Genomic DNA, 27,456 nt, shown 5'->3' on the forward strand with positions numbered 1-27,456 from the left:
TCACTTTCAGGCGAGAGGGGTTGGGCTCTGGCGCGGCCGCAAGGCAAAGCGGACAGGTAGGCTTGGAAAGGGAGGCGCGTAATAGCAACAGCCACGGCAGTTCAGCCTTTTCTCCGTTTCCCCCTTGAGCAGTGAGAGTGGCGGCAGCAGCAGAACGCCCCTTTGCTAGCGCCAAGTGGTGAGGGCGCGCGGGTGTGGGAGAGGAGAAGGGGCTGTTAGGCGAAGGCACTAGCTGGTAGCAGCAGTCCCCGTGGAAACTTGTTTTCTGGGCTCGTTAAACTTGCCGACCTCCCGGAGCCGCGGTGGGTTTGGCTTCGCCTCTACAGGGTCAGGGTGGGCATTAGGTAGCAGGACGCTGAGATTGGCTCCTCCGTTCCGTGCCCATAGCAAGAAGCCGCCACCGCCGCCGCCGAGGGCTTCTAGGCACCGTGAGAAAGCAAAGCTCTTTGCTTTGAGGCGCCCAGCGAGGTCCGTGCCAGGTGCCCTCAGGCGGACTAAGAGGCTTGGCCAGTGGGTAGGTGGCTCTTGCCTGCCTTTCTCTTGAGAGGAGACGCTGTTTCTGGCTATGCTCTGGCGCGCTGCTCTTCATTGAATTGTTGAGGCGGCGCTTCCAGGATTCCTGTGCAGGGAACCCAGAAAGTAGCCTGTTAGTACCCGCAGTCGTTAAACTGGGCTTGCGAGTTGGTGGCCGCCGCATCTGCTTAAGTCGCCCACCTCCCCGCCGCCATGAACATCATTCTGGAATTCTTCGTCGTCACCTTCAAAGTCCTCTGGGCATTCGTGGTGGCCGCCGCCAAATGGCTCATGCGCCCCAAGGAGAAGAGCGTGGCGGGGCAGGTGTGCCTGATCACCGGGGCTGGCAGTGGGCTGGGCCGGCTCTTCGCGCTGGAGTTCGCCCGCCGCCGAGCGCGCTTGGTGCTGTGGGACATCAACACTCAGAGCAACGAAGAGACGGCGGACATGGTGCGGCACATCTATCGGGAGGTCTCCGAGGAAGCCGTGGTCGCTGCTCAGAAAGGTAATGGGGTTGCTGTAGTCTGTGTATCCTCGTAGTCTCCAGTTCTGGGGACCACAAGAGCCGGGAGAAGCGCGAGATTCTTCAGTAATGAATAGCAATAGAGAATCAAGTTCCCCTTCCTTTTTAGAAAAAAAAGCAAGGTGTGTAAGAAAATGCCTATGGTACATTAGAAGAAACTGCATTGATGGGGAGGAAAAGATTAAACCCTTTCAGGAGCCACAGTAGTAGCGATAGCCGAAACTATTGCCTCATTGATAGTGCTCTTGAACAGACACTTCCTGCTGCACCCACACAAACTTCTATTTAGGATTAACCTTCAGTCCCACTTTTGGGGATTTGAGAGTTTTATTTGTTTTAAAGCAAAAAGATGGTACTAGTCAGGGCAATATGGGGAGAGAATTAAGGTGCCTTATAGGATGCTTGCAGAAGAAATTTCTGCAAGTTGCTTAAGAGTGGGGAGGAACAATAACTTGCACTACTATTTTGTAATCTTGTCCAGATTGACTTTACCTGCTGTCTTTCAAAGGCTGTTGATTTTGTTTCAAAGGTTCTTGTATCACACAAAAAAGTGTTGAAAATGCAGCAACCACCTCTCAAATCATGGCCCTTGGGGAATATTCTTAATTCTCAGCACCCAAGAAGTTCAGAAAGGGATGTGATCATTCATCACTAAAGCAGAGGTTTATACACTGGAAGCAATTGTTGCTATCTTGGACTTGGAAAGTGCCAGGCAACGCTGGAATTGAAAAAGTTCATATATTTTGATGATTTTGCTTTTGATGAGCTATAAAATTTGCAATTGCATCTTAATAGGAGTGTGAAAACCGCACACATAAGAATCTAGGAAAGCAAAGTAAATCTCAGCTTGCAGTGGGAGGGAGAATTGACCAAATGTTTACTAAGTTCTGCCCTTCTTTACCTATTTGATATATATTCTGGAAAGGTAATGAATAAAGAAATAATCAATTTCAATAGCTTTAATGGCATTATATAGAGATGGCAAATACTTGTTATATAGAGCAACCCAGAGACAATGAGCACATCAACAAAACCACCAATCACCCTGTAAATGGTGACATTTTGTGCCTATTGTGAGAAATTCTGCATTGATGTACCATGTAATTAATGTAGAAAGGATCCTTTGGCACATCTATTTAATCTATTAAATCATCCTAGAGAAATCTACTTGGATGTAAATCTTATTGACTTCAATGGAGCTAACTCCCAAGTATGTGGGTCTAGCATTGCAGCCTTACTCACACATGGCTACATCAGTTTTTATTATGCTTCGTTTAGCACATGTGCACTGTGTATACAAACCAGTTTGAATGGAGTAGTTCTATTTTTTAAACCTATTAAGCCTGCAATGTTATTCACGCTTGAGAATGAATCCCTTGAACTCAATAAGGCTTCTTTCTGAGTAAATATGTATTGACTCAGGCTGCATGTTTTTGTTTCCATTGATCTCAAATTCAGATGTTCCAGGTGAAGTGGTTTGTGGATTCAGTTATCTGTTCTATTTGGGTTGGTGTTGGTGTACTCCATGGCCTGACTGGTGTTGGTGTACTCCATGGCCTGACTGTCTTCCATTGGGCATCAGTAGATTATAATTGCAGATCAGGTGTGCAGGTTTGATACCTCACTGTCTTGGCATGTAGTAACCCCAGTTTCCTGCATTTTTGGAACTCGGGACAACAAAAATCTGACAAGTAGGTAGACCACCTGTTTCTTATTTTCTGATATGCAAACACTGAACAATACCTCTAATTAGACTCCCCCTTCTTCTTTGCTTGTCTGGATTCATATAAGCAGCTGGGCATGGTGAAGAAGTACTACCTCACTACAACTTGCAAGTTCACACATATACTTGTGACGTGAGCAAAAGAGAGAATGTATACACAACTGCTGAGAGAGTCTGCAAGGAGGTTGGTGAAGTCTCGGTCCTGGTTAACAATGCTGGCGTGGTTTCTGGGCACCATCTTCTGGAATGTCCTGATGAGCTTATTGAGAGGACCATGATGGTTAACTGCCATGCACATTTCTGGGTAAATATCCTTATTTTCAAATCAGAACCTGTGTTAATCTGTTGCAGAAAAAGATAAAGAGCAAAAACAATTTATTATGCCAAAAGTTTCAATGAATCTGATGTGGATGAAATGTCCACAAAAGCTTATATCATAATAATTTTTTGGTATTTGGAATGACACTCTCTGGTTATGATTAATTTAATTACTACATTAAATTTCTTCTCTGTTCTTTATCTATAAAATGAAATTACTTTTTTTTTAATCTGCAGCAACTTCCTCCTTTAAGGCTACATGTGTTTTTTTTTTTTTTGTTTCTATCACACAGTCCCGTGCCTTGAATTATTTTGCCTTTCATCTTACTCAGTGAGCCTGATTCAGAGAACATTAGTATGAAATGTTAAGTGAAAACAATTGGACATGCTAGTCACAACTAATTTTTGTCTTTTGGGTTATATTTGGGTTATATCAACGTTTGGCTAAGTTAATTCCCATTCATTTCAATTGATCTACTCTAAATCGGACTAAAATTGAATACAACCCACTGATTTCAATAGGACTTGAGAGTCTCTGCATCAGAGCCGCTAACATAGAGACATCAGCAGACCTTCTTGTACTGGTAATACATCAATATATTTATGGAATGTAATCTGTCATGTACAATACCATCAATAGTGTATAAAAGGCCTATAAGTTGGGAGTTAGTTTTCTTTATGAATGATTTCATATTGCTGTGTTATGGCACTTAGTGTGTTATGACATTAAGATTTTTAAAAAAATCTTCACTGAAACCAAATTCATAGTCTATTTAATTGGAACTGATTAAAAAAAATCTTTATGAAGCTGCCTTACACTGACTGAGACCATTGGTCTACCATAGCCAGTATTTTCTCTTTGAGTATTTGCAGCTGTCCAAAGTCTAGGCAGAAGTATTTCCCAGCTATTTATCACAGAGCTATGGATCCTTCCTTTGAATCTTGAATATCTGTAATAACCCTTCTTCTGTACTACCAGTTTCAGTGTAAGGTATCTATGTAGACTTTGAGCAAGTATTGTTTTAGTTGCTGAGAGTAAACCGCCCAGAGAGCTTCAGCTATGGGGCGGTATTTACATTTAATAAATAAATTCTATGTGTGTTTTAGTTAGAATTAAATCTTGCTGTGTTCAGTGAGGCTTACTCCTAGGTAAGTGTGAATACTAGCCTACCTCAAAATAGTGCCCTCCAGATGTATTGGGCTATATCTCCCCTCATCCCAATCAGAATGGCCAATGGTCATGCTGGTTGGGGATAATGCAAGTTTTATTCCAACAGTTCTTGAGGATGCTAGGTCGGGGAAGATTGGTGTAAGCCTAAAGTGTGCTTGGTGATGCAGATCTGCAGAGAAAATGATGGTTAATCTCCTTTCTCTGCTTATATCAACAAATGTTATGAAAAGTATGATTTTGCACTCGGTATTATTTGCTTGAATTGTGTTATCAAATCTACTTCAGAGTTCATTGAAGAGTAGGCACGGTGACAAGTCTAGCATCTGTAGTGTTGAAATACTTTGCAAATATTATGTTGCTGAGACTTTTAGTATTTACTGAGGCCTATCTTAAGATAGGAGAATAGAATACTGGTGCTTGACCCCTTGGTCAAGCATACCATTTAGATCCATACCGCAAACCATTGTGTGAGTTAAAGTATGATCTGGAAGAAGAGCCAGTTTCAGGACACACTAGTTGGATAATTCAAAGGAGCTTGTCTTGATTATTTTCCAAATAGAATGTACTTGGAGGCTTTATATGCATACTTATAAAAGCAGAGACATATGCTAACTTGGTAAATGTGTACTTGTAGCATAATTGTAAAATTTAGAGTTCTTGGAAATTTTGTCACTTATGACATCATCGCCATTAAAATATGGGAGGATCCTAGGCTAGCCAGCTGTTCTTGCCTCAGGCACCTAAATCAACAGTTATTTACAACATTGTATGTTCTAAGGAATCACCACTTTAAAATCCTGAAGTAACGATGGAAAGCAAACAGTGGATTAAATCAAATGTTACATGAACTGACTTGTGTTCAGACAATGGGAGGTTCCTCTCCCTGCAGCCCTACCCCCCCCCACACACACACATGCCCCAAACTGCTCTGAATGATCTTCTAATCCACCAGAGCAGATTTGGAGGGTACATGGGAGACCTCCAAGGGGAATGGGAATTCAGTCCACAAGTGGTGTTCATTCCAGTGGTGGAAGGACCCCATTGGATATAATCCAGTGTAATTCCCTGTATGTTTACCGAAAAGTCCTACTCTGTTTAATAGGGATTTCTTCCTTGAAGTACATATAGGATTGCAGCTATGCAGCACAGTCCTGTGTATGTTTACTGTGAAGTAAATTCCAATGAATCCATTGCAGCTTACTCTCAAGTAAGTGTGTTTAGGATTACAGTCCTAGTCATGTTTTAGAAATCCTTTTGATACCCTTCTTAAGACATTTCAAGCTCCCCCCCCCCTTTGAAGTACTGCTCTGGAGCTGTCACTATTTGTTTTGTTTGAACTAGAATGGCCAGTACTACCTTTAGAACAATACTAAAGAAGTCCAGACCTTGTCTTGAAGACTTTGTGTATTTTCAAGGAGCAACCCACAACTTCTGTATTTAAATGAAGATGTCCTCTTATGAACTTCATTTACAAAGAAATTTTCTTCTGGGGATGCTTAAGTGATTCTTGTTTTCCTAGCCGAAAATCACAAAATTATAATTGCTTGTTACCCAAGTGTAGATGAACTACATAAATATCCGAAGACAAAATGTGAACCATTAACATCTGTAACTGATATAAATTAATTTGCATGTTGTTTTGTTCTAACAACTATAGCATGCCTTTTACTGAGACATGCATCCTAACTGGTCTGTCAGCTAAAATTCTGATCTCTATGGTTGTCCAAGTTATGATCTTAATTCTAAAAAAGTTTGGTCCTGTTATGAAGTCTAGGACAAGTTAGTTGCAACTAATTTAACGTAAGTCTAGTTGGTCCTATTCAGATGTCACACTAAGTAAAACACAGGGGCTTAGCATGCCCCAACCATGATGGCATCTTGGTGTTACTCCAAATCTAATTATGTAGTTCATAATGAAGAGTGCTATTTGAATACTTGAGGAAAAACGTGTTTATACTTTTCAAGTAGCATTAAACTTCATAAGGGATCTGATAATAACATGAGATTGTGCCTTTAGCATTTATAGATAAAGACATCTTATCCTGTGTCAAAGTAAATGTTGTCCTGATTGTCGTGTGGGTCATACTTGGAGCTCATGTGTCTTTGGCAACCAAGGCTATTTAGGACAAACAAGTTATTCCAAATTTAATGTACCTAAGTGCTAATAGTACAGTGCTTGATTCATGTTCAAACCAATAAACATTTCATTCAACAAACCTCTACCTAGCAAATACAAAAAATTGAAGTGGTTACTTGTTCACTTAGCTCATTGTTAAACAATATAATTCACCACCACAAGATGCAGTGAGAACCGCCAAAAGGCAATTGGAGTAGGCTTTCAATGGCTGCTGATGGCTATATGCTACTTCCAGCATCAGAGGCAGTATGCACTTCTATGTACTTCTGTTGCTGGAGAACATGGGTGGGAGGATGCTGTTGCACTCATATTTTGCTTGTGAGTTTCCCTTGGGCAGTTGGATGGCCACTGTGTGAATGGTCTGATCCAGTACAACTCTTCTTCTGTTCATTGACCTGGTTCTCATGATCAAAATAAGCCATGGTGGTTTATTTAAATCACCACCCCAGGTGTGGCTTGTCATCTTGTCCAAACCCAGGCACCATGATTTGTTGGAAGGAGAAACAGCCCTCCAACAGCACATGGGCAGTGATTATGAAAATTGTACCATGTGCAAACCATGATTTAAATAAGCCATTATGGCTTAGTTTGATCATGCAAACCAGCCCATAGCCAGTAAGAGACTATAAGTAATTTTGTCTTAACAGCATTGATACTACATGTTCAGTACACACTATTTTCCATACTGGCTTTTCCAGTCAGTTGAACTTGATGAAACAGAGCAGTGGCCACTTGCTGGGATTGCTTGTTTCTGCTATAATCAAGAAATGGCAAAGCTCTTTGAGCGAGCAGCTGTTAAATATTCTTTTCATATGTGCATCTGAGTCATCTACACAATTGACAAACAAGCACTGCCTCTCTTGGGGAATGCAGTTCTATATTGGCTCACATAATAAAACTTACAATGCCTGCAAAATCAAATATAATGAAGAATAGCAACATTGGTTAACTCTTTACGTTTTGCAAATAATTAAAAATTATAGCAAAGATTATCCGTGTTAACACCACTTTTAGTGCCAGTATAGTAGAAAATTGTATAGGATTGTCTTTTTCTTCTCCTACCATGTTACGATGCATTTTTTAGACGATTGCCAACTTGGCCTTTTTTGGCACATAGGAAATCAGACTGAGTGATCCAACAAACTGAAACTATGGCATCAGTTCTCTTGTAGTGTGGTTGAATTTCATTGAGCCTACATTTTGTTTTCTTACAGACCAAGCCTATCCATGTTTTCTAAGAATTGCATTCCACTGTGTTCATGGAACTTACATCTAGGTTCTCATCTTATGCACACTTACCTACCTCAATGCAAGTCAAGGGTGTGTAGTGTCTGTTGTACGTTGTGATTTGAGCAAGACAATATGAGAGAAATAGTTAAGCCTCTATGTAATACCAGAAGAAGTTTAACTTCCCTGTTGTTCACCTTGCTATAGGCTGAACTATTTCCCTCAAATTGTGGTCAGCCTGGCAATTTTCTTGCACTGTTAGATGTATGCTAAAGTCAAATTGCTCTATTTGGAAGATAAAATGCTGCTGTATTATAGCACATCCAGATCTTATTTTGCTGGTTGGCATGGAACCTGTGACCTAACCAGATCTTGTTCTGGCTAGCCCACTTGTACTGTTTTTGCTGAAGGAAGGTGATGTCAACCCTGGGCTAGGTTAAGTAAATACTTGAAGGTGGCATAGATCCTGTCACACTTAACACATCAGCTTTTCTAGTGGATCTAAGAGCTGTTGCCTTCAACACAAGCTTTGTCTATCTTTGTCAAGATGTCACAGTTAGTTTAATAGATCTCCCAGTAGAAGTCAAATAGGCCTAGTGGTAGGGGTGGTCCTGGTTCCCATATTAAAAAGGACTTTGGCTACCAGTCAACCACCAGTAGCTGACTTCTAACAAAGCACATATCAAGAATTTTTCTAAGTTGGATTCAATTTTGGTATTGTACTATCAAGAGTTAGCAAAGAGAATATGTTTTGATCCATTTTTCATTTTTTAAAACATATTTAATTTTACCTTAAAATATAATGTGCATTTTAAAAAATCTTGCTAAACAGATCATTGCTAAAGATTCTTAGATTTTTTTTTCAAAAATAACTTAATAGAATAATATCTCCTACACATTTTTTCTTGGATTTCTAGTCCTAATAGCTCTATGTACCAAGTTTTCTATTCAGCTCTGAGTAAGCTATTCTGCTGACAAGCACAGGCTGATGAACACCTTTCTATAAGCTGCTTCATTCTATGGTTATAAGGGCAATTCTTGTTGTCCATAGTTAGTACTGATGCATATATCATGCAACACTATAGCTAAAGCAGACTACACAAGAGAAGGGTAAATTTATGTAGGAGGGAAGGCAGTGGGAGAGCCCTTGGTATACTCCTGATCTCCTAACCTGCCATCTTATGGAAACATTTAGGCTCAGCTAAAAATAACTTTGAAATGTCATGTATATATCTACCATATTTAGAGTGTGCACATTGGCTCTTTATCCCCTCCAGAGCAAACTAAGATGATGCCAAGCAGGATTAATTTTAATAGTATTAAAGACTGTGTATATACAGAAAGATCTTGTCCTTTATTAGTATAACCGCTGCTCCAATATTTTAGTACAAGTGTTTGACTAAATACATGTGCTGGTGTTGATAGATGGTGGTTCCATTTCTCTGTAGAAGTCTAAATATAGAGCAACTGGCTCTTCAGAAGGGGGAGTTTGCTTATAGGTACTCCCTCAATATCTTGTAGACACTTGTCTTAAATGATTAACAACAAGACGACTAAAACTATATTGGAAATGGATCTTATTAAACCCTGGTTCCCCATGGGGATTATTTTCTGTCTCTTCCCCCTCTCCTTCCATCCCAGGCTCCATTTCTTTAAGATGAGCTTGAGGCAATTGATCTTACCCACAGTTACATGTTTTTGTTTTCTAGATAGTTTGCTTGTTTTTGCCCAGAACTCTCCATCAAATATATTTGATCCTTGACTGAGCTTGAACTATTAATCTTTAAGGGATGCCGCAAAGTCTGTTGACTACTGCTGTGTCAATGCAAGACCTGGCATATACCAACTATTATAGGAAAAGGAGGACTAAGAAGTTGGGCATGGGCATAAAAGAAACTCTCTGGTTTTTATTACACTTGAACTTGAAAATGTTTTGATAGTTCCTTATAATCTTGGTACTTGAAGAGTTGGTGCCAAGTACTCCAAATCAGTGGTAAACTAGCTCAAATATAAACCACAGGAGTAGAAATGGAAGTCCAAATGCAACTGCATGTATGAACTGCAAAAGGAATAGGCAAGTCACTTCAGCTTCTTCTGTCCTTGTTTCTCCTTTGGTCTGAAGGTCTTGGCTTTAACTTCTTAGATATTGAATTACTAGCATTTAAAGTGCTGATCATTCGAAGCTCTGCTCAAAGCAAAGGACTCTCTTGTAGTCTGCGTATTTCCTTCTCTCTCCATATAACTCCTAATTCAAAACAATCCTGTACCTTCTTCCCTCAATACATACACATAACTTTCAAAAGCTATTCTGTTTTTCTACTGGTTCAGAGTACTTGAAGTTCAATTAGTTTACAAAGGATTGGGTTCAGTTGACACACGTAGCATCTGTAAACCCTGCTCTGTCCTCTTGGTTTTCTTCTTGAACGATAGCTTTCAGCTAGGCATATGTGAACACATGAAACTGCCTTATCTCAAGTAAGATTATTGGTTTGTTTACCTAGCCCAGTATTGTCTACTAGGGCTGCCGGTGACTCTCAAAAGGCTTGGCCAGAGGTCTTCCCCAGCTTAGTTAACTAAGATCCTTTAACTGGAAATGCCAAAATTGAACCTGGGATCTTTTGCATGCAACCTAGGGAATCTCAGTTCAAAATAAACAGATTTGGCTGCATGAACTGTTCACTGATTTTAGCTGTTTGCCATTGGAGATTTTTTCCCTCCTTGGTACCCTGCAAAGTGCGCCCCACTGGGAGGGGGAATCCAGGATGTGAAAAATGGCCTCTGGACACTCACAGTCACCCAGTCCTGCTTTATAGGAATTTAATGGTTATCACTACGTCTTTCACATTCCCTGCCCCCCTTTCTAAGCTAAACCCCCTACAAATGTTTATTATTTATTATTTATTTATTTATTTAAAATATTTATATAACCGCTCCCCATTGAAAAATTTTGGAGTGCTGTACAAAGTAAAATGAAAATAAAACAGAATAAAACAGTTAAAACAAAATTAAAAAAGAAGCAAAAACAGAAATCCAAGGCTGCATGTTAAAGAAAGGCTTCTTGGAATAAAGATGTTTTCAGGAGGCGCCGAAAGGAGTACAAGGTTGGCGCCTGCCTGACCTCCAGATGCAGGGAATTCCACAGGAGGGGCGCCACCACGCTGAAGGCTCTTCCCCTGGTGGATTCCAATCGGAGGATGGATCTAGGTGGAACCACCAGGAGCAGGCCCGTGGGCAGATTGATAAGGGAAAAGGCGCTCTCTCAGGTATCCTGGTCCCAAGTTGTAAAATGATGTAACATTTTTCATAGGAGACTTAGTTGTTCCAGCCCCTTGATCATTTTGGTTGCCTTTTTCTCTACATTTTCCAGCTCTGCAGTGTATATTTTTAGGTGTGTTGATCAGAAGTCTTTACAGTATTCCAAGTGTGGTTGCGCCATAGATTTGTATGACTGCATTATTATATTGGCGTTTTTATTTTTGATACCTTTCCTACTGATCCAAGCATAGAATTTGTTTAATTTTTTTGCCCCAATGTGCATCACTACAGTTGTTTACATTGAACCACATTTGTCATTTTGGTGCCCATTCTTCCAGTTTGGAGAAAACTTTTGAAGTGTTTTACTGCCCCTTTTTGTTTTAATTAACCTAAATAATGTGTTTCCACCATCAAACCTGGCACCTGCTGCTCACCTGTACTTCCAGATCATTTATGAACAGGTTAAAGAGCACCAGTCCCAATACAGATTCATGGCTGATCCCACTGTTTATGTCCCTCCATTGCAAGAACTGTCTGTTTATTCCTATTCTTTAACCAGTTACTGAACCCTAAGTGGACCTCTCCTCTTACTTCATAACTGTGTTATTTGTGTCAAATGCCTCTTGGAAGCCCCAGTAAGAGTGTCTATGGATCACCTGTATCTGCATGCTTGTTGATACTCTCAAAGAATTCTAAAAGGTTAGTGAGACAGGACTTACAGTTGCAGAAGCCATTATGATTCTTCTTCAGCAAGACTTCACAGTGCTTAGGGTGGCTTAACAACTGTTTTAAAATTCAACAGATTGATTAATCTATTAACATCAAGCCGCAGTAAAAACAGATGGGTGCAGCCAATAAGACCAAACTGAAAAAAAGCTCTTATTACTTCAGTATAGAAGTAAAATTTGCATTCTGTCCCAGGCTTCAACCTTGTCATACAATTTCTAAGTGATAAATTAATCAGGCAAAGCAGTATACCTTATTAACATTGTATTGTATACTCAGACACTTAGTCACAAATTTCCACAAGGGCAAGCTATGACATAACAAGTTTGTCAGCACTGTTGTTCTCTAGGGGTGTGTAGGGAAGGAAGCTTCTTTGAGCTCATTGGGTCTTACTTCTGAATATATAAGTATAGGATTGCACAATTAAGTCAAGAAGCAAAATGCTATTTTAAGTAGAAACATTTTTCCTTATTCTCACTACAGTGGAAATTCTGTTGCTGTATGTAAATCTCTATCTTAGAACTGGTTTCTAGCGTGAAATTTAAGTTGTTCTGATGCTTATGGCTAGTTAGAGTACATGTGTGTATCAGTGCTGTATATATCCTCTTGACGTATATTTCACTGAAGTTTTTTATGCATTTCCTTACCAAACTTTCTTTGGTCTTGCCTCCTAATTGATGGATAAATCCACTCAATATTTGTGTCACTGTTACACTGCTCTTACTTTTCATAGAACAAAATCTGAAAAATTTACTTTTGTTTTCCCAACTTTGCTTCATTTTAACATGTCTGTGCTCTGGAATGCCCACGGGGTTGGAAGTCCCTCTGGAACATTATGGGAAAATTTCTGCCCTGCCCCTTTTTCCAAAAGGAGGTCTTCACAGTTCCCACTGTGAACCGAAGAAGCAGTTTGGATCTAACCCAATAAACTGAGTATTTTTCATTTCTACTGCTAAAGCAATACCTCAAAAGCTAGAGGTATTGTGTAAAAGTTCTGTATCTCCATCTGGAGTAGTGGCAGGGCTGGCCCAAGACATTCTGCTGCCTTTTGTGGATCAGCAAATGCCTCCCATCACTACCATTGTCAAAGTGCATAGTTCTGAAGACAAGTATCTCTCCCCAGCAGTAAAAGTAATATTTTATTAGGTTATATACAATGTTAGTTCTACTTAGAGTAAATCCATTGAAATGAACAGGATTTGTTAGACTGACATTGAATGCATCCATGATAAGTTCAATAACTAAGAATTGACTTCTATTATGTGATCCCCTAAATCAGATGCCTGATTTTATTAGTGGTGATTTTTTTAAAAAAATGGTCACACTTAAAAGGAAAAAGTGTGTGTGTGTGTGTGTGTTTAACTAAGAGTAATGAAACATGAATTGGTGTCATGTAAAAAAGGTTGATATATTTGCATTATTCATTTATTTCATAACCAAATGGGAAGTGGCTCTGACGCCTAGGTGAAGAATTCTCGCAACTAGAAATGGAATGCTTTAGTAAGTGAGATTTAGGATTTAGGTGCTAGGAAATATCTAATTTATAATGAACAACTGTGTAAGACAAAAGGTAACTCCTTTAATGGGGCTTGGCTTAGATTCTATGCCTAAAAATAAACTAACCTTTATGGGTTTTTCTTTATTTGCTGTTCTTTTTAAAGTCTATGCCAACTTCTTTCGTTTCCTGATGATACTGAATCAGGATAGACTTTGAATAGGCTAAATAGTTGGAAAGCAATGGCTAAACCATTTGGAGCTTGCCACTAACTTCTTAAGTATAAGATTTTGATGCTGGAAAATGGGACATATTGTTGAGAAATCCCCCACTTGTATGTGTTTAGTTCCTTGCTTCTGAATAGCTTTCTGGCTACTGGTACTGGATTGTGTAAGTTTTTAAACCAGGGGTAGGCAGCTTGTAGCCCTCCAGGTGTTTTGGCCTAGAATTCCAATCAGTTATATCCATCATAGCCAATTGCCCACTCCTGGTGTAAACCTTTGTTCTGGGATTCAACATTGAATTTGTTTGGGACTTGTATATCTGTCCCAACCCTTGACCCAGCAAGGGAATTCCTTAACTCAGGAATGTGAACCTCAGGCCCAGGGCCCAATTCTGGTCTTCATGCAGTCCCAATTTGGCCCTCCAGGCTTTCTCGGTGGTCACACACCGTTTCCTGGCTTTTCTGCAGTTTTCCCCCTGTGCTAAAAGGTTGAAATGCCTCTCCGAAGGCTCAGCCATTAGCAATAAGAGTTTTAACCTACAATGTGCTGGTATTTTTTATATTCCTCACCCCATCCCGCACACACTTTTGCATTTCGCCCCACCTGCCACTGAGAAGTAGCCTTTGAGGGCTTCTCCTAAACTAAATAAGGCTCTCAGTCTGAAAGAGGTTCCCCAGCTCTCTTTTAACTTCTAAGATTTGGAACTCTTTGCAAGCTGTTATACAATGGCTTAGACTGGGGAAGAGTAAGAAGAGAGAACCATACAAAGTGAAGGCTTGTTGTTATATGCCTTGTACCATCAACTATATAATTCGGAAGGGAGGGAGGGGGCACCTTCTTGGATAAGATGCTCGAGAGATTGGTAGCATCCCAACTTCAGGCACTCTTGAATGAAGCTGATTATCTGGATCCATTCCAGACTGTTCAAGTTTTAGATGGATTTGGTTTTGGTTGCCCTGATGGATGACCTTCTTCAGGAAAGGGACAGGGGGAGTGCAACCTTGTTACTACTTCTTGGTCTCTCAGTGGCTTTTGATACCATTGATCACAGTGTCCTCCTGGACTGACTCTGTGAGTTGGAAGCACTGTTCGAAAGTGTTATGGCTCTTACTTGCAAGGTCAGTTCTTGAGAACAATATTGGGTGACTCTACCTTGGCACCTTGGCAGTTGAACTGTCCCCAAAGTTATTTAATATCTATCTGAACCCTTTGGGAGCGGTTATTAGGAGATTTGGGGCAAGGTGTCACCAGTATGCTAATGACATCCATCTATATTTTTCTGTGGCATCTAAATTGGGAGAGGCTATTCACATTCTGAACTAGTGCCTAGATGCAGTTATGGTTTGGATGAGGGCTAATAAACTGAACCTATTGGTGGGTGGTTCCCAGGTCCTGGAATTGGGCTATTTGTGCATTCTGGATGGGGTTGCACTCCTCCTGGAGTAGATACATAGGTATGCCAACTATGCCTGCTCCTGAATAGGGGCAGCCTAGCCATGGCGATCCATGCACTGGTAACCTCGCAGTTAGTGCAGAATGCAGCAACTAGGTGGTCAGGGGGACACCCAACTATGTCCTCATAATGTCTGTGTTAAAAGAACTACACTGACTGCCTATTAGCTGCCAAGCCATGTTCAAGGTTGTGTTGTTGATATAGAATCATAGAAGAGTAGAGTTGGAAGGGGTCTGTAAGGCCATCGAGTCCAACCCCCTGCTCAGTGCAGGAATCCACCCTAAAGCATACCTGACAAAGCCCTAAATAACTTGGGACCAGGATACTTTCCCCTATATATACCCACCTGGCCTTTAAGATCTTCAGAGAAGGCTGGTCATTGCACAATCAACAGAATGCCACCATGTAATATGTCAAAGGCAGGCCTTCTCGGTGGCAGCACTCACCCTCTAGAAAACCCTTCCCTGTGCAGTTGGTGTTGCAGAAAATGTTGTATGCTTCAAACGCCATATTAATATAAGTGCTATTAATAAATAAATTTCCCAACTCTACTGCTAGTCTTCCCCTGTAATGCCTTAGTGTGATGTGTATGTTCTGGGGTGTACTGGCAGCTCACATGGGGCAATGGTGAGACCCGACATCCTGGCCAGATTTCTACCTAAACTGAACACTCGTTCAAGATCTATGCAATACACAGGATGTCTATTGCAAGCAAGTATATGTGAAAAGGCTTCTGTGAAGACCAAAAAAAAATGAAAACCATATGCTATGGAAGTGGCAATGTTGAGCTGAACTCAGTATTTGTCAGGCAGTATGGTAATCTTGTATGACACATACTTTTGCCATTTTAACCTTTGACATCTTCTTTGGCTAGGGTTTAGTGTTCTGTAACATACAAATCAATGACCGACAATCAAAACCTGATGTTTGTTTACTCCTTGCTTCAACCAATATTTGAACAACCCATTCCTGTAGATATGAACTAGAACATCACCCACTTCTTAGCCTACTAAGACGATATCTTGAGATACCTTTCCCACTTCTGTGGGCTCATTAGCAAGATGATATTCCTCTTTCCCTCTCCTTTCTGCCCTGCTTCAGTTTGAGTATTTGGATAATTTCATGTTTATACCTTATTGGGAAATGTGGGTCAATAGTTAATTTATGTAAGGATTGTTTTATTACAGTACATTGTACAAAACCCTTCTCTTGTTCTTGTATTTGTAGTTGACAACTTTCTTTGCTCTCTTGTTTTTATAAGTACTTACTAACTTAATTAATTTCTTCATAAACAGGATGGAAAGAACTTGATTTTTAAAAAAAGTGGGAGAAAGCAAAATTGACAGATTTGCCTATCCAGGTGGAAAAGGCTTTGATGTTTAACTCTTAAAAGTCTGGGTTTGAATTCAACCATGTTTGTAGGGCTGAATTAGGGTTACTGCCTCCCCATCCACCCCAAATCAGGGTCCTCTCTTTATTAGCCACTTGGCAGACAGGTACAACATGGTCCTCTCCATGCTGGAATTAGCTGTACCTTTTCATAAGAACTTGCCAGAATTCACACATTTCTTCATAAAGAACTTAAGATTTTTAGAATTTGAAATGTGAGAGAAAGTAAAACTGACAGATGCATCCATCTCTAATTTCTAGAACGTTTAGATATTGTACAAATTATAGAATATTGTGTATGTTCATCAATGGTAGGATAGTGAAGGATGAATTAGCTGGTGGTAGTCACCTTTTTTAACTCTCCAAAGAAGTGCTCAAGAGAAGAATGTTGTCTCTTAAGACAGGGGTGTGGAAATGCCAGTCTGTTGGTGTAACTCAGCCTATTGGGCACCCCAATCTTGTTTAAGACTTAAGAGAAAGAGTCTTTCTTAAGGGAAAGAGTCATTCCTCTTGCACAGAAGTGAGGGAGAGAATACAAGTGGTTAGCTAATGAGAAGTCTAACAAATGTAATCATATTTCTGCTACAAGCACTTCAAGGCTATGTATAATAAACTAAAATCAACTGATATGCAGGTGATCCCCATGGTACAGCTCTCCAAAACAAAACAAAACAAATGACCACCAGTAGTGCTTCCAGTTTATAAATTTTTATACGTTTAAAATTTTATAGATTATAAATGGATATTAACACACACCCTTTGACTTTTCCATATTTTGTTATGTTACAACCTGGAATCAAAATGGAATTCATTAGGCTTTCTTCTCAGTGATCTAAACAAAATAGTTGATAATATCAAAATGGGAGAAGAATCTACATATTTTTACAAATTGATTTACAAATACAAAACTGAGGTCTTGATTACATATGTATTCACCCCCTGTGCTGTGACACCCTTAAATAAGTTCCGGTGCAAACAACTGCCTTCACAAGTCACAACTTAGTTGAATGGAGTCCACCTGTGCTCGATTCAACTGTCACATCATCTCAGATAAAATACACCTGTTGCTGCAAGACCCCAGAATTTGTTGTAGGGCATATCTAAACAAACAGCATAATTAAGACCAAGGAGCTATCAACAGAAGTTCTGGAGAAGCACTAATCAGGTTTGGTTTATAAAAAATAAATAAAAAAATCCCAAACTATGAACACCCCCCAGAGCACTGTTAAATCCATTAACACAAAATGAAAAGAATATGGCACAACTGTGACTATGCCTAGAGAGGGCCTTTCACCAAAACTCAGTAACCAGGTAAGGAAGGCATTAGTCAGAGAAGCAGCCAAGAGGCCAATGGTAACTCTGAAGGAGCTGGAGAGATCCACAGCTGAAATGGCAGAAACCATCCATGGGACAATTATCACCGGGATGCTCCACAAGAAGAAAGCTATTTCTGAAAAAAATATTAAATCCTGGTCTGATGAGACCAAAATTGAACTTTTTGGCCTTAGCAAAAAACGCTATGTGTGGCACAAAGCCAATAGTGCTCATTGCCCTGGGAACACCATTCCCATGGTGAAGAATAGTGGTGGCAGCATGATCTTATGGGGATGCCTTTTATTGGCAGGCTCTGGGAAGCTGGTCAGTACTGAGGGCAAGATGGATGGAGCCTAATACAGGGCAATTTTAGGGGAAAATGTGTTTCAATCTGCAAGGAACCTGGGACTGCGGCAGATGTTCACTTTCCAGTAGGACAGTGCCACTAAACGTACAGCCAAAGTTACATTGGAGTGGTTTAAAAACAAGAACCTGAATGTCTTAGAATGGCCCATTGACCTCAATCCTATTGAGAATCTGTAGCAAGACTTGAAAATTGCTGACCACCAACAGTCCCCATCTAACCTGACAGAGCTTGAGCAATTTTGCCAAGAGGAATGGGCAAATAATGCAGGGATCCAGATGTGCATAGATGGTAGAGACTTATCCCAAAAGACTTACAGCTGTAATTGCTGCCAAAGGTGCTTCTACCAAGTATTGATTCAGGGAGGTGAGTACTTATGCAACCAGCAAGTGCCAGTTTGTTTTTGTTTAATTAACTTTTGTGCCACAATAGAAATATTTTGCACCTTCTAAGTGTTAAGTATGTTGTGTAAACCAAATGGCAAACTTGCCAATTAACTCCATTTTCATTCCAAGTTGTAACACAACAAAATGCAGACAAGTTAAAGGGGGATGAATTCTTATGCAAGGCACTATATAAATATAAAACTGATTTTAAAATAAAATTAAAATGATTCTGTAAAATAAAACAATAATGCAGCAACACCATTTAACCATTTTTGAAGTGCAGGAAAATAATAAGGGTGCTTTACTCTGCCTGAACTCATGATCCAAACACATGACATAGGAGATTGGTAAATGGATCTCCGAACCAACGTCATTTGGTTCGGAGATCCATTTACCAAAAAGCAGCAGCTGTTTGGGAAAGAAGGGTTGGGAAAAAGTGGGATAAACCAAAGAGGCACTTATAAGTTTTCCCCATTGCACATAATAGTATTGGTGTGGGGTGGGGGGAGTAATTTTGCATCAGGGAATTGGCACATGGTGAAAAGGTTGAACTCTTCCCCCACTGCATCCCCAATCTAAATGTCACCTCTCAGCCCTGCCGCTGCTTTTAGCAAAACACAAATGCATTGGAAATCCAATCTCCCACATGTGTAGTTTGGCCTTAATAGTGTGGTGGCTAGGCAGCTATCCTTGGGAGAATGATTCCAGAGCTGCAGCATCTCCATGGAGAATGCCTTGCTTCAGGACCTCACAAAATTTTACTTCACAGAGAGAAGGGACACTCTGCTATTGCCTTCATTGTCATTGCAGGGGAAGTCTTGCTTTCCATGATTACAGAAATTATGCTGAGTACCATAGGCGGAATGCTTTTGTGGTATGAAGGACAAGGTGCTCAGCCAGCCTTTAAAATAGGGAAGGAAAATGATAAAAAGCAAGCCAATGCCTTTTTGCTTGTGTGCACCTTTCCCCTTATTAGACTGTGGTTAAGCTATGTGCTCTCACGTTCTCTACCTCTGGACAACACATCTCCTGTTAGAGGAAGATAAGTTAGCATTGCTACTCCCTCCTTCTCTTCCCCACTCATCCCACACACCTTGGAGTTATTTCATTATCCATGGGCTCATTTGCAATCGAAGAACAATGTACAAATGTTACATAAAGTCCTTAAAATGCAGTCATTCCCCAGCCATTTCAGGGGATCTCAATAGTGTTCCCTGACCAAGAATTGGATCTTCTTTTCCATTGTTGAAGTCACACCCTGAGCTGGTAGGAAAATGCAGCCATCCCATTTTTATAGTATTTTGGGCATCGGTGTCTGATAACACTCACCAATGAGTAACGATCTCACCCACCTATGTTGAGATACTTTCATCCTCTACAACCCCTTCCCCCACTTTGAACAGGTAGTTCTCATTTTTTGACTACTACAGATTGATAGCTAATGTTCTTTAATCTCCCCATCCCACAACAACAATTTAAACAGTCTCACTGCGCAGGCCAACCTATCTCCTTTGTGTGAATGCTTCCCCACCACAGTGATTAAAAAATAAGCTAAACCTATTCCCCACAACCCTGCTAACCTTCTCTTCCCCCACCCACTCCTGCCATTGCACTGAGGTATACAGGGACGTACTGATGCAGAATGGAACTAGCAGGAGTAAAGTGCAAATGCTTGCTATAACTTCGGGCACTATTAGTCTAGTTTGGCAAGGCATTCCAGAAGGCAATAGCTTATGTCCTTAAAGATAAACAATGATGTATAAATGGTGCAACAGGTCTAGCAATAGTGCACTTCTACTGTCCATCAATAATGGCAATAATATTTTGCATATTATTGCTCCAAACATATTTCATTGCAGTGTTTACGGCTTTTATATAGCACTTCAAAGTTTTCTAGGCAATTACTTGGTGTAATTCTTACAACAATCTGATTTAATTATGTTTATATCCAGTCTTTCTTCCTAGGAGCTCAATATGGTGTACGTGGTTCTATCCCTCACACAGACCATTTTATCTACACAGACCCTGTGAGGGAGGTTAGGCTAAGCCAGACCGGCCCAAGGGCTCTCTACAAAGGTTTCTGCCCAACGGAGATTACAATCTAAAATCTGATTTGAGGAAGATGAGAGGAGGGATAGGGAAGTAGAGGCAGGTGTGGGTCTGTGTGCATGTGTATGTGTGAGGATTGGGGTGTGTGTGTGCTTGTCTGTTTACCCCACTCAGAGCTTAATGTGTTTAGTATCTTTTGCATTTTACAATGTTTTTAAGTCTCATAGAGGAGAGTTTTGAAAGTGGGTAGTACTGGCTGAAGCTAAAGCTTTGTTTGGTCTGAAGTAGGACTTCCGTGTACTTAACACTTCTGTGCCTACTCATGTTATCTCACGTGCACATCTCTCTTTATTCTTACCTTCTTTCTCCACAGCTGAAGCATCCCAGATTCTTAAAAAAACCCAAAAAAACCTCCATGCAGAGTAAATACAAATTTTAAAGTCAGTTTGTAGCAAATGCATTCAATTTATCTCTGGAGAAAAAAGTAGGATTTCCTTGACACACAACTTGGCATTTTTTTTGGCACAGTACACTGAGTCCTGCTTATCCTAGAGTCATCAAGAGTAGCTGCTATGTGCATATCAAGGGAATTCCTTTTATGGCTGTCAAACCAGTTGAACCAGTTCCTTTGTGCTGTCAGGATGGTGCAAAGGAGCTGGTTTACACTCTTCCCTAATGCTTCTTTAAGCTACTGATGTTAGTAGAGCCCTTATTTTAACATCTTCCTTGATGAACTCAAGGGGTGTGTGTGCCTGGTGTTGCACTGTTTTGTATTGTACATATTTCCATGTTCTCTGTTTTTGAACATTTATTTTTCCATACTTGAGTTGTACTGCGCCCAGATTTTTTTTAAAAAAAAGAAAGAAAGAAAGGCTTCATACTTCATCTTTTCTCACTATTGTACTTTGAACTATAACATTGTTCAACTTGTTTCATTAACAGCTTTGAGAATAAAACTAAACAATTTGGAGAAATGAAGGGAAGTCTGTTGGAAGTTAAGTTTACCAAAAGTCAAAATGTTGAGTAAAAACTATAACTATAAAATGTTATACTAACCGGGAGAGCAATCCTAGGGCCCCTAGACAGCATCAAGATTTGGATAATTGGATTCCTGGATCTGAGGTCAGAAACAACACTCCGGCATGAGACCCAGGAGTCTAAGCTCCCTGCCTCTTTCCCTTCCTCATCACAGTCGGCATGGAGAGAACCACCCTGGTTGCTTCTCCAAGGTTGCCTTCCTCAGAGAGGAGGAAAGGGGCAGTTCTGTGGGAGGGGACTGGGGAGGCCAGCTTATGAAAAATCCTCCGGCCTTCTTCCCTCCTGCTCCGCAGGGCTCCAGGTAAATGGTCAGGAAAAACTCCACTTCCATAGGAATTTCTTCCACTAGTGATACATTGGATTTAGACCTGGTCCTGAACCGTGGATTTGCTTTGCCTCTTCCAAGTCCAATCAGTTGAATCAAATGAGCACCTGGTTCTTTCTTGAGATTAAATTAAGTCTTGAAAAGGATGTTGCACAATTAAAGAAAATTAAGTATTAAGACAGTCTATGGAGGACTTCTGCTTATGTAGTAAAATTGCCTAGGCGGTTAAACTTTGGTTCATGTTGGTTGTCCACTGTATTTCAGCTAGATACAGTGGTTCTCAACCTTCCTAATGCCGCGACCCTTTAATACAGTTCCTCATGTTGTGGTGGCCCCAACCATAAAATTATTTTCATTCTTCTCTACATGATCCATTGTCATGGGATGGTTTGCTAATGAAAATAATACATAACAATAGCTTTAATAATACAAAAGATGATACATGACATAGTTCAGTCAATACAGTTTCCTAAGACCATCGGAAATATGTGTTTTCCGATGGTCTTAGGTGACCCCTGTGAAAGGGTCATTCGACCACCAAAGGGGTCCCGACCCACAGGTTGAGAACCGCTGAGCTAGAATTACCTTGTGCCTATGAGTTGATTTATAAGACAATGGTACAAAAAGAGACCTTTCCTTGCGTCCAACCCTTCATCCAAGGCAGCATATATGAGACATCTCCATTTCTTCACAATGATCCTGTGAGATACGTGAAATGGGGATAGGGGACCTTTATGGTGGCGAAGCTGATAGCTGAAAACTAGAAAACAATAAAGATGAACTTATTTAAATTTTAAAATGGGGCACAATGACACATTGCATTGCATTGCAACAGCTTTCCTCCCATGAGAAATGGATTACATAAATAAACGAATGCTATCTACTTTTTTTTTCTCTGAGCAAGAAAAGCTTGGGAATAAATAAGAAATATTAGCCTCCTAAATGAATCCACATAAAGTAACAAGCCTCCAACTTTTATGTCGCATGCCCATAAGAAGACCTGGCTTTTGTTCTGTCTTCTCTGCCTCACTGCCTGGAAATAAGTCTTGCATTCCACAGGCAACCAAGCAAATAGTTCTTTACAATATGATGTCTCATATATGGGAAAACCACAAATGCATTGTTCAACTTAAGGCACTCTCTTTTAGGCATCTAACGTCCACTTATTAGGAAAAACAGATCACTTCTTTGGTCCTTCAAGTTCCCATCTACTTGAAATATATTCTTCTTGTCTAAGGTTATCACATCCACAGATGTGTGTTGCACCCAAGACCATTCTGTCCTAGCATAAACTGTTCTCTCCTGTACTCAAGAAAAGGAAATGAATTTTATGTCTCTGGCACTGGTGGTAAATGGAACCGATTCCCATCTCTATCAGTACACAAGATGTTTGCAGATGCCTCTGGCTGCAAGAGCAGGGACTTAAAATGCGATCGTTTTATCATGTGTCTATTCACACAGAATTGTGTATGGAGCTTGGCAGAATCCAACATTTGGCACAATCTGAGATTTCAATGGTGTATGTGTGTGTGTGTGTGTGTGTGTGTATTCAGGTTTTACAGCTGCAGAGATATGTTTAAAACATGCAGGGTGTTTCAGTAAAAGGCTCTAGTCTTGAAGATAAGTAGTTTGTACTTCGTAGGACTTATCAGCCCTTCCCTTGTATCCTCCAGTTACTCTCTATCACTTGCCCAGCCTATGTGTAGTAAATGTGTAGCATACTTCCACAGGACAGGAAGGACCCTTCACCCATTCACTTACTAGTTCCTTAGCTTTAGCAACATGTGTCTTTTCCTGTTTTAAAAGAACAAAATATCAAGAGCCAGGGAGGTGGTTAGAGTGAGACTTGGGAAATCTGGGTTCTAATCCACACTGTGCCATGAAGCTCACTGGGTGACTTTCAGCCAGTCACTGACTCTGTCCAACCTATCTCACAGGGTTGTTGTGATGATAAAATGGAGAGGAGGAGAAAAAATGGAGGCATAGAAATGTAACAATAAATTAATTGGGCATAGGGCATAATATCACTTTTCAGTTTAATTTTGGCCCCAGAACTTGTGTACTATTTGGTGTAGTAAACTACGTGACCTCCAAAAAAACCTTGCAGGGTTCATATTTTGAACAACTTTTAAGGGAGTAGAGAAACAAGCAAACCAGGTTAATTCCGAAGCAAAGATCATCTTTCTGCTAATCGACAATAGAGGCAAGAATGGTGTGTGTGTGTGTGTGTTAATCTTCTGTCATCCCCCAGCTGCCCAATGAAAAACCCTCTTTTGTGTGGTGCTCAGCAGTCTGAGTTAGTCATTTAACACCTGCAAGCAAAAATGAGTACAAGAACATGTGAAAATCGTTAAAGGAAAACTGTTCTGACATCTCTGATTGGAAAATGCAGAGATGCCATAAGAATGGAATTGAGTCAGCTGTATTCATATTCTACGGATATGAATCTAAAATTGTTCAGGCCATCAATTACCCAATGAAGAAATTTGTTTGGCAAGTGTTTTAAGTTAAAGAAAATTCACTAGGTGGCTAGTTTTCAGTACTTCAAATTATTCTGATTTTTAAAAATTAATTGCTTAACTAAGAAGCTGCCAGTATTAGTTTGAATAGGGGAGTCTTAATTGTACGGAACTGATGTGTAGTAACTTAAAACTGAGCCCTAATTCTGGCTTACAGATGTAGCCAATTTGGCAGAAGTGCAATTCTAGCACATTGTCACTTCCTGCAAGCACATGGCAGCTGTAAAGTGACTGCTGTAAAGTAATTATAGATGTCTTAATCTTTCAAATGGATTTCTGCAGGTGGAATCCTAGCAAAGTCCATGGAGGCATATCCAGGTGTTGTGGGATGACAATATAGAAGGAGCTGTGTCTGTGGAGACTTATTTTACTTTTTCCCCCTGGCCTAGCATGCCTGATGCAATGTTAAAAAAAATTAAATAACTAAATATTAGTCTGAGAAATATAAAGCTATTGTTACAGATTTGGAAAAGCAACTAACAAGATATACTTTTAAAATACTTTGTTTTACTTGTAATTGGAGTTCATCTGTATAGTGCTGTATAATAATTAGAGTGGCTATTTGGCTATGCTGGTTGGGAATGATGGGAGCTGTAATCCAATACATTTGAAGGGTACTAGGTTTGGGAAGACTGAATTAGAGTGTTGGACTAGGTGGGAGGACACCAGGATTCAAATTCCCACTTGCCTATCAAGCTTACTGGGTAAACTTTGACTAGTTATTCTCTCTCAGCCTAATTTACCTCACAGGGTTTGTTGTGAGGATAAAATAGGGGGAAGGGGAGAAAGACCACCATGTGTGGTGCTCCTTAGCTCCTTTTATTAATTATAAATGGAAGTAATAATAAAAAATTCTACTTCTGGAGACCTGAGGATTGTGGTATATGGTGCTATTGCTTTAACACCATCTCCCAGAAAACCTGTAGCAAAACAACCACCTTACCTCATATGGCTAGAACCTGAGTGGGAATCCATGTGCTAATTGAGGCCTGTTGTTAGTATCAGTTAGCCAGTTGTTATATTTTGATTATTTTTTAAAAAAAGCTTGTTTATCAAACATCTTGTCTTCATTACTGTTTCTCACCTAAAGGGAACATTACTAGGATAATCAGGAGTAGGGGTAAGCAGCTTGAGGTTCAATGGACCAAAGGCTTTTCATATGGCTCCCAGCATAGCCTCTGATCATAAGGCTTTGTGCTGTATCTTTGTCACTTTTTCTCAAGCAACAGACACTTTAACCTTCTCTCCTGTAATGTGAACCTTAAACCTAACCTTACTATGCATGGCAGCTGCTCAATCCTGTGCCAGTGACATGGGAAAATGGAAAATAGCAGCCGAGGTGCCATAAGGGTGGCCATGTGTCTTATTTTACAGACGACAGTCCTCTATCTGAAGGGCTGTCCATTTAAGTCCAGTTTAAAGAGAAAGAACCATAAGAAGAAAAAGCATAGATGCTGAAATTGCTCATCAACATAATGGACAGCAGACTGAGTAGGCACACAGGTCACCTGATCAATCTCCATGATGGGATTTAGATACATTGTATTTGTATTTAAATTGTAGTAATTATTTCTATATTTGCATTCACACACATATTAAATTTTATGCAAATCTGTATCACTTTTTGTCCTGTTTTTAGTGAGTTGTGTAAATGGCTACATTGCTCTCCTACTGGTCACTCGGGGTAGAAGGGATTGAATAACTCTGTGTGTTATGTGGATGTCTGTCTTTGAGCAAAACCAATATTTCTGGCCCTTAAGCCTTTGCTCATTTTTTTCTTTTTTATTGTGAAATTTAACAAAATAGAACAAAAATAGATTGTAAAAAAGAAAAACAAAGAAACATTACATATACAGGAATAGCATTTTTCCCCCATTGGTATATGATTCATTTAAAATTAAAGGGAGAAAGTTATGCAGAGGTTTCAAGAAAAGCAGACCAAATATCCATGCACTTATCCAGTCGCAAGTCGCACCTATATAACACCCGCTTAAATGTTGAATCCTCAATCCATTGCATTATGGGAGGTGAGCATTTATCCTTCCAACGTAATAATGACTTTTAGCTGTCAAAAGGGCTCTGAAAATCCATTTACACTGACCATGTGTTAACTTCCAAGAAGCCAGTAAACAGTTTAGAAGGACATGCACATTGTTCCATATTAAAGATTGTTTCAGTACAAAGTTTAAGAGTATCCCTATAAAACGTGACAAGGCATGAGACAATATTGTTCAGTGGTACTCTGTGGCATCAAAAACAGCTTGGATACTATTTATTTATTTACAATATTTTTCTGTCTTAATATTATGGTCAGCATGCCCTGCAAAATTGAATGGTGGTGCAGCAAATTTAAGTTACAATCTCTAATGCTTATCTGCTTTTCCAAACATTTAGTTATTAAATGATCAAATTTATGAAATACAGAACTTTCTAAGTCTATGATGTTTGCACCAGACAATCAAGTTGCTAAAGGATTTTGCAAAAACTAGCTGATGAAGCCAACTGGCAAAGGAAATAATACAGCACAAGCAGCAACTAGTACTTCATATGTGTACAGTTAAGAAATAACTCTTGCTGAACTGTGAAGATCTTGGATACCATGTTGCATATTATTATTATTATTATTATTATTATTATTATTATTATTATTATTATTATTACCATGCTCTAATTAGTATGTGTAGGATTGCAGCCTAATATTAGGAATTTTTCCATTTGAAAATATGAGGGATGGGGAGATGGCATTTAATAATGAAGCATGATATGGAAAAAGTAGTGGATAGATTACATTAGCCATTATATACTGGGAAAAGAAATTAGGCAGGAGGTACAAATTAAATAATTGAGTTCCAATTCTAATAGATATTGTTGGATCCAGACTTAATCTCACATAGAGAAGATCCATGGAAAACAATTGGTCAAGTTACTCATTTAACTGTTACTACAAACAATTAGTTACAGCTATCTGGACAAGCAACCTGACCAAATTAGATCATTTCTTTTAATAGAGCTCCCTATGGTTTAACGTTAGATGTGTTCCTAGTGCTAGAATTCTGGGTGATATTCAGACACTGGGGGATGATTTGATGGAATAGAAATCTATTGGTCATTAGTGGGATTATGTATTTAAGAGTTGCAGATATTTGTTTCATGGGTGTTAATTTTTTTTAAAGTAATTCCATTAGTGTTTGTGGCCCTTTCATGTACTCCTGATGTATGGTTTATATAACAGATGTTTGAAAGATTGTATGGCATATGTGATCAGCCCCTTGGATTAGCAGCTGGAGGCACATGGGTTAAATCTAGG

General features: G+C 39.8%; 1 protein-coding gene across 2 annotated transcripts in view; it reads left to right on the forward strand.

The window, feature by feature from the left end:
- The window catches only part of RDH10 (retinol dehydrogenase 10), a 35,985-nt gene continuing 8,529 nt past the window's right edge, over positions 1 to 27,456 (forward strand). Inside the window, exons 1-2 of one of the 2 annotated variants that reach the window (XM_063130841.1) lie at positions 1 to 1,018; positions 2,828 to 3,063. In XM_063130841.1, the coding sequence (XP_062986911.1) occupies positions 727 to 1,018; positions 2,828 to 3,063 (528 nt within the window). In that variant the 5' untranslated portion in view covers positions 1 to 726. The remainder of the gene's footprint in view (positions 1,019 to 2,827; positions 3,064 to 27,456) is intronic. The other variant, XM_063130842.1, reaches the window with a different exon arrangement.

This window comes from Elgaria multicarinata, chromosome 7 (genome assembly GCF_023053635.1).
Source record: "Elgaria multicarinata webbii isolate HBS135686 ecotype San Diego chromosome 7, rElgMul1.1.pri, whole genome shotgun sequence".
NCBI classification, from domain to species: Eukaryota; Metazoa; Chordata; class Lepidosauria; order Squamata; family Anguidae; genus Elgaria; species Elgaria multicarinata.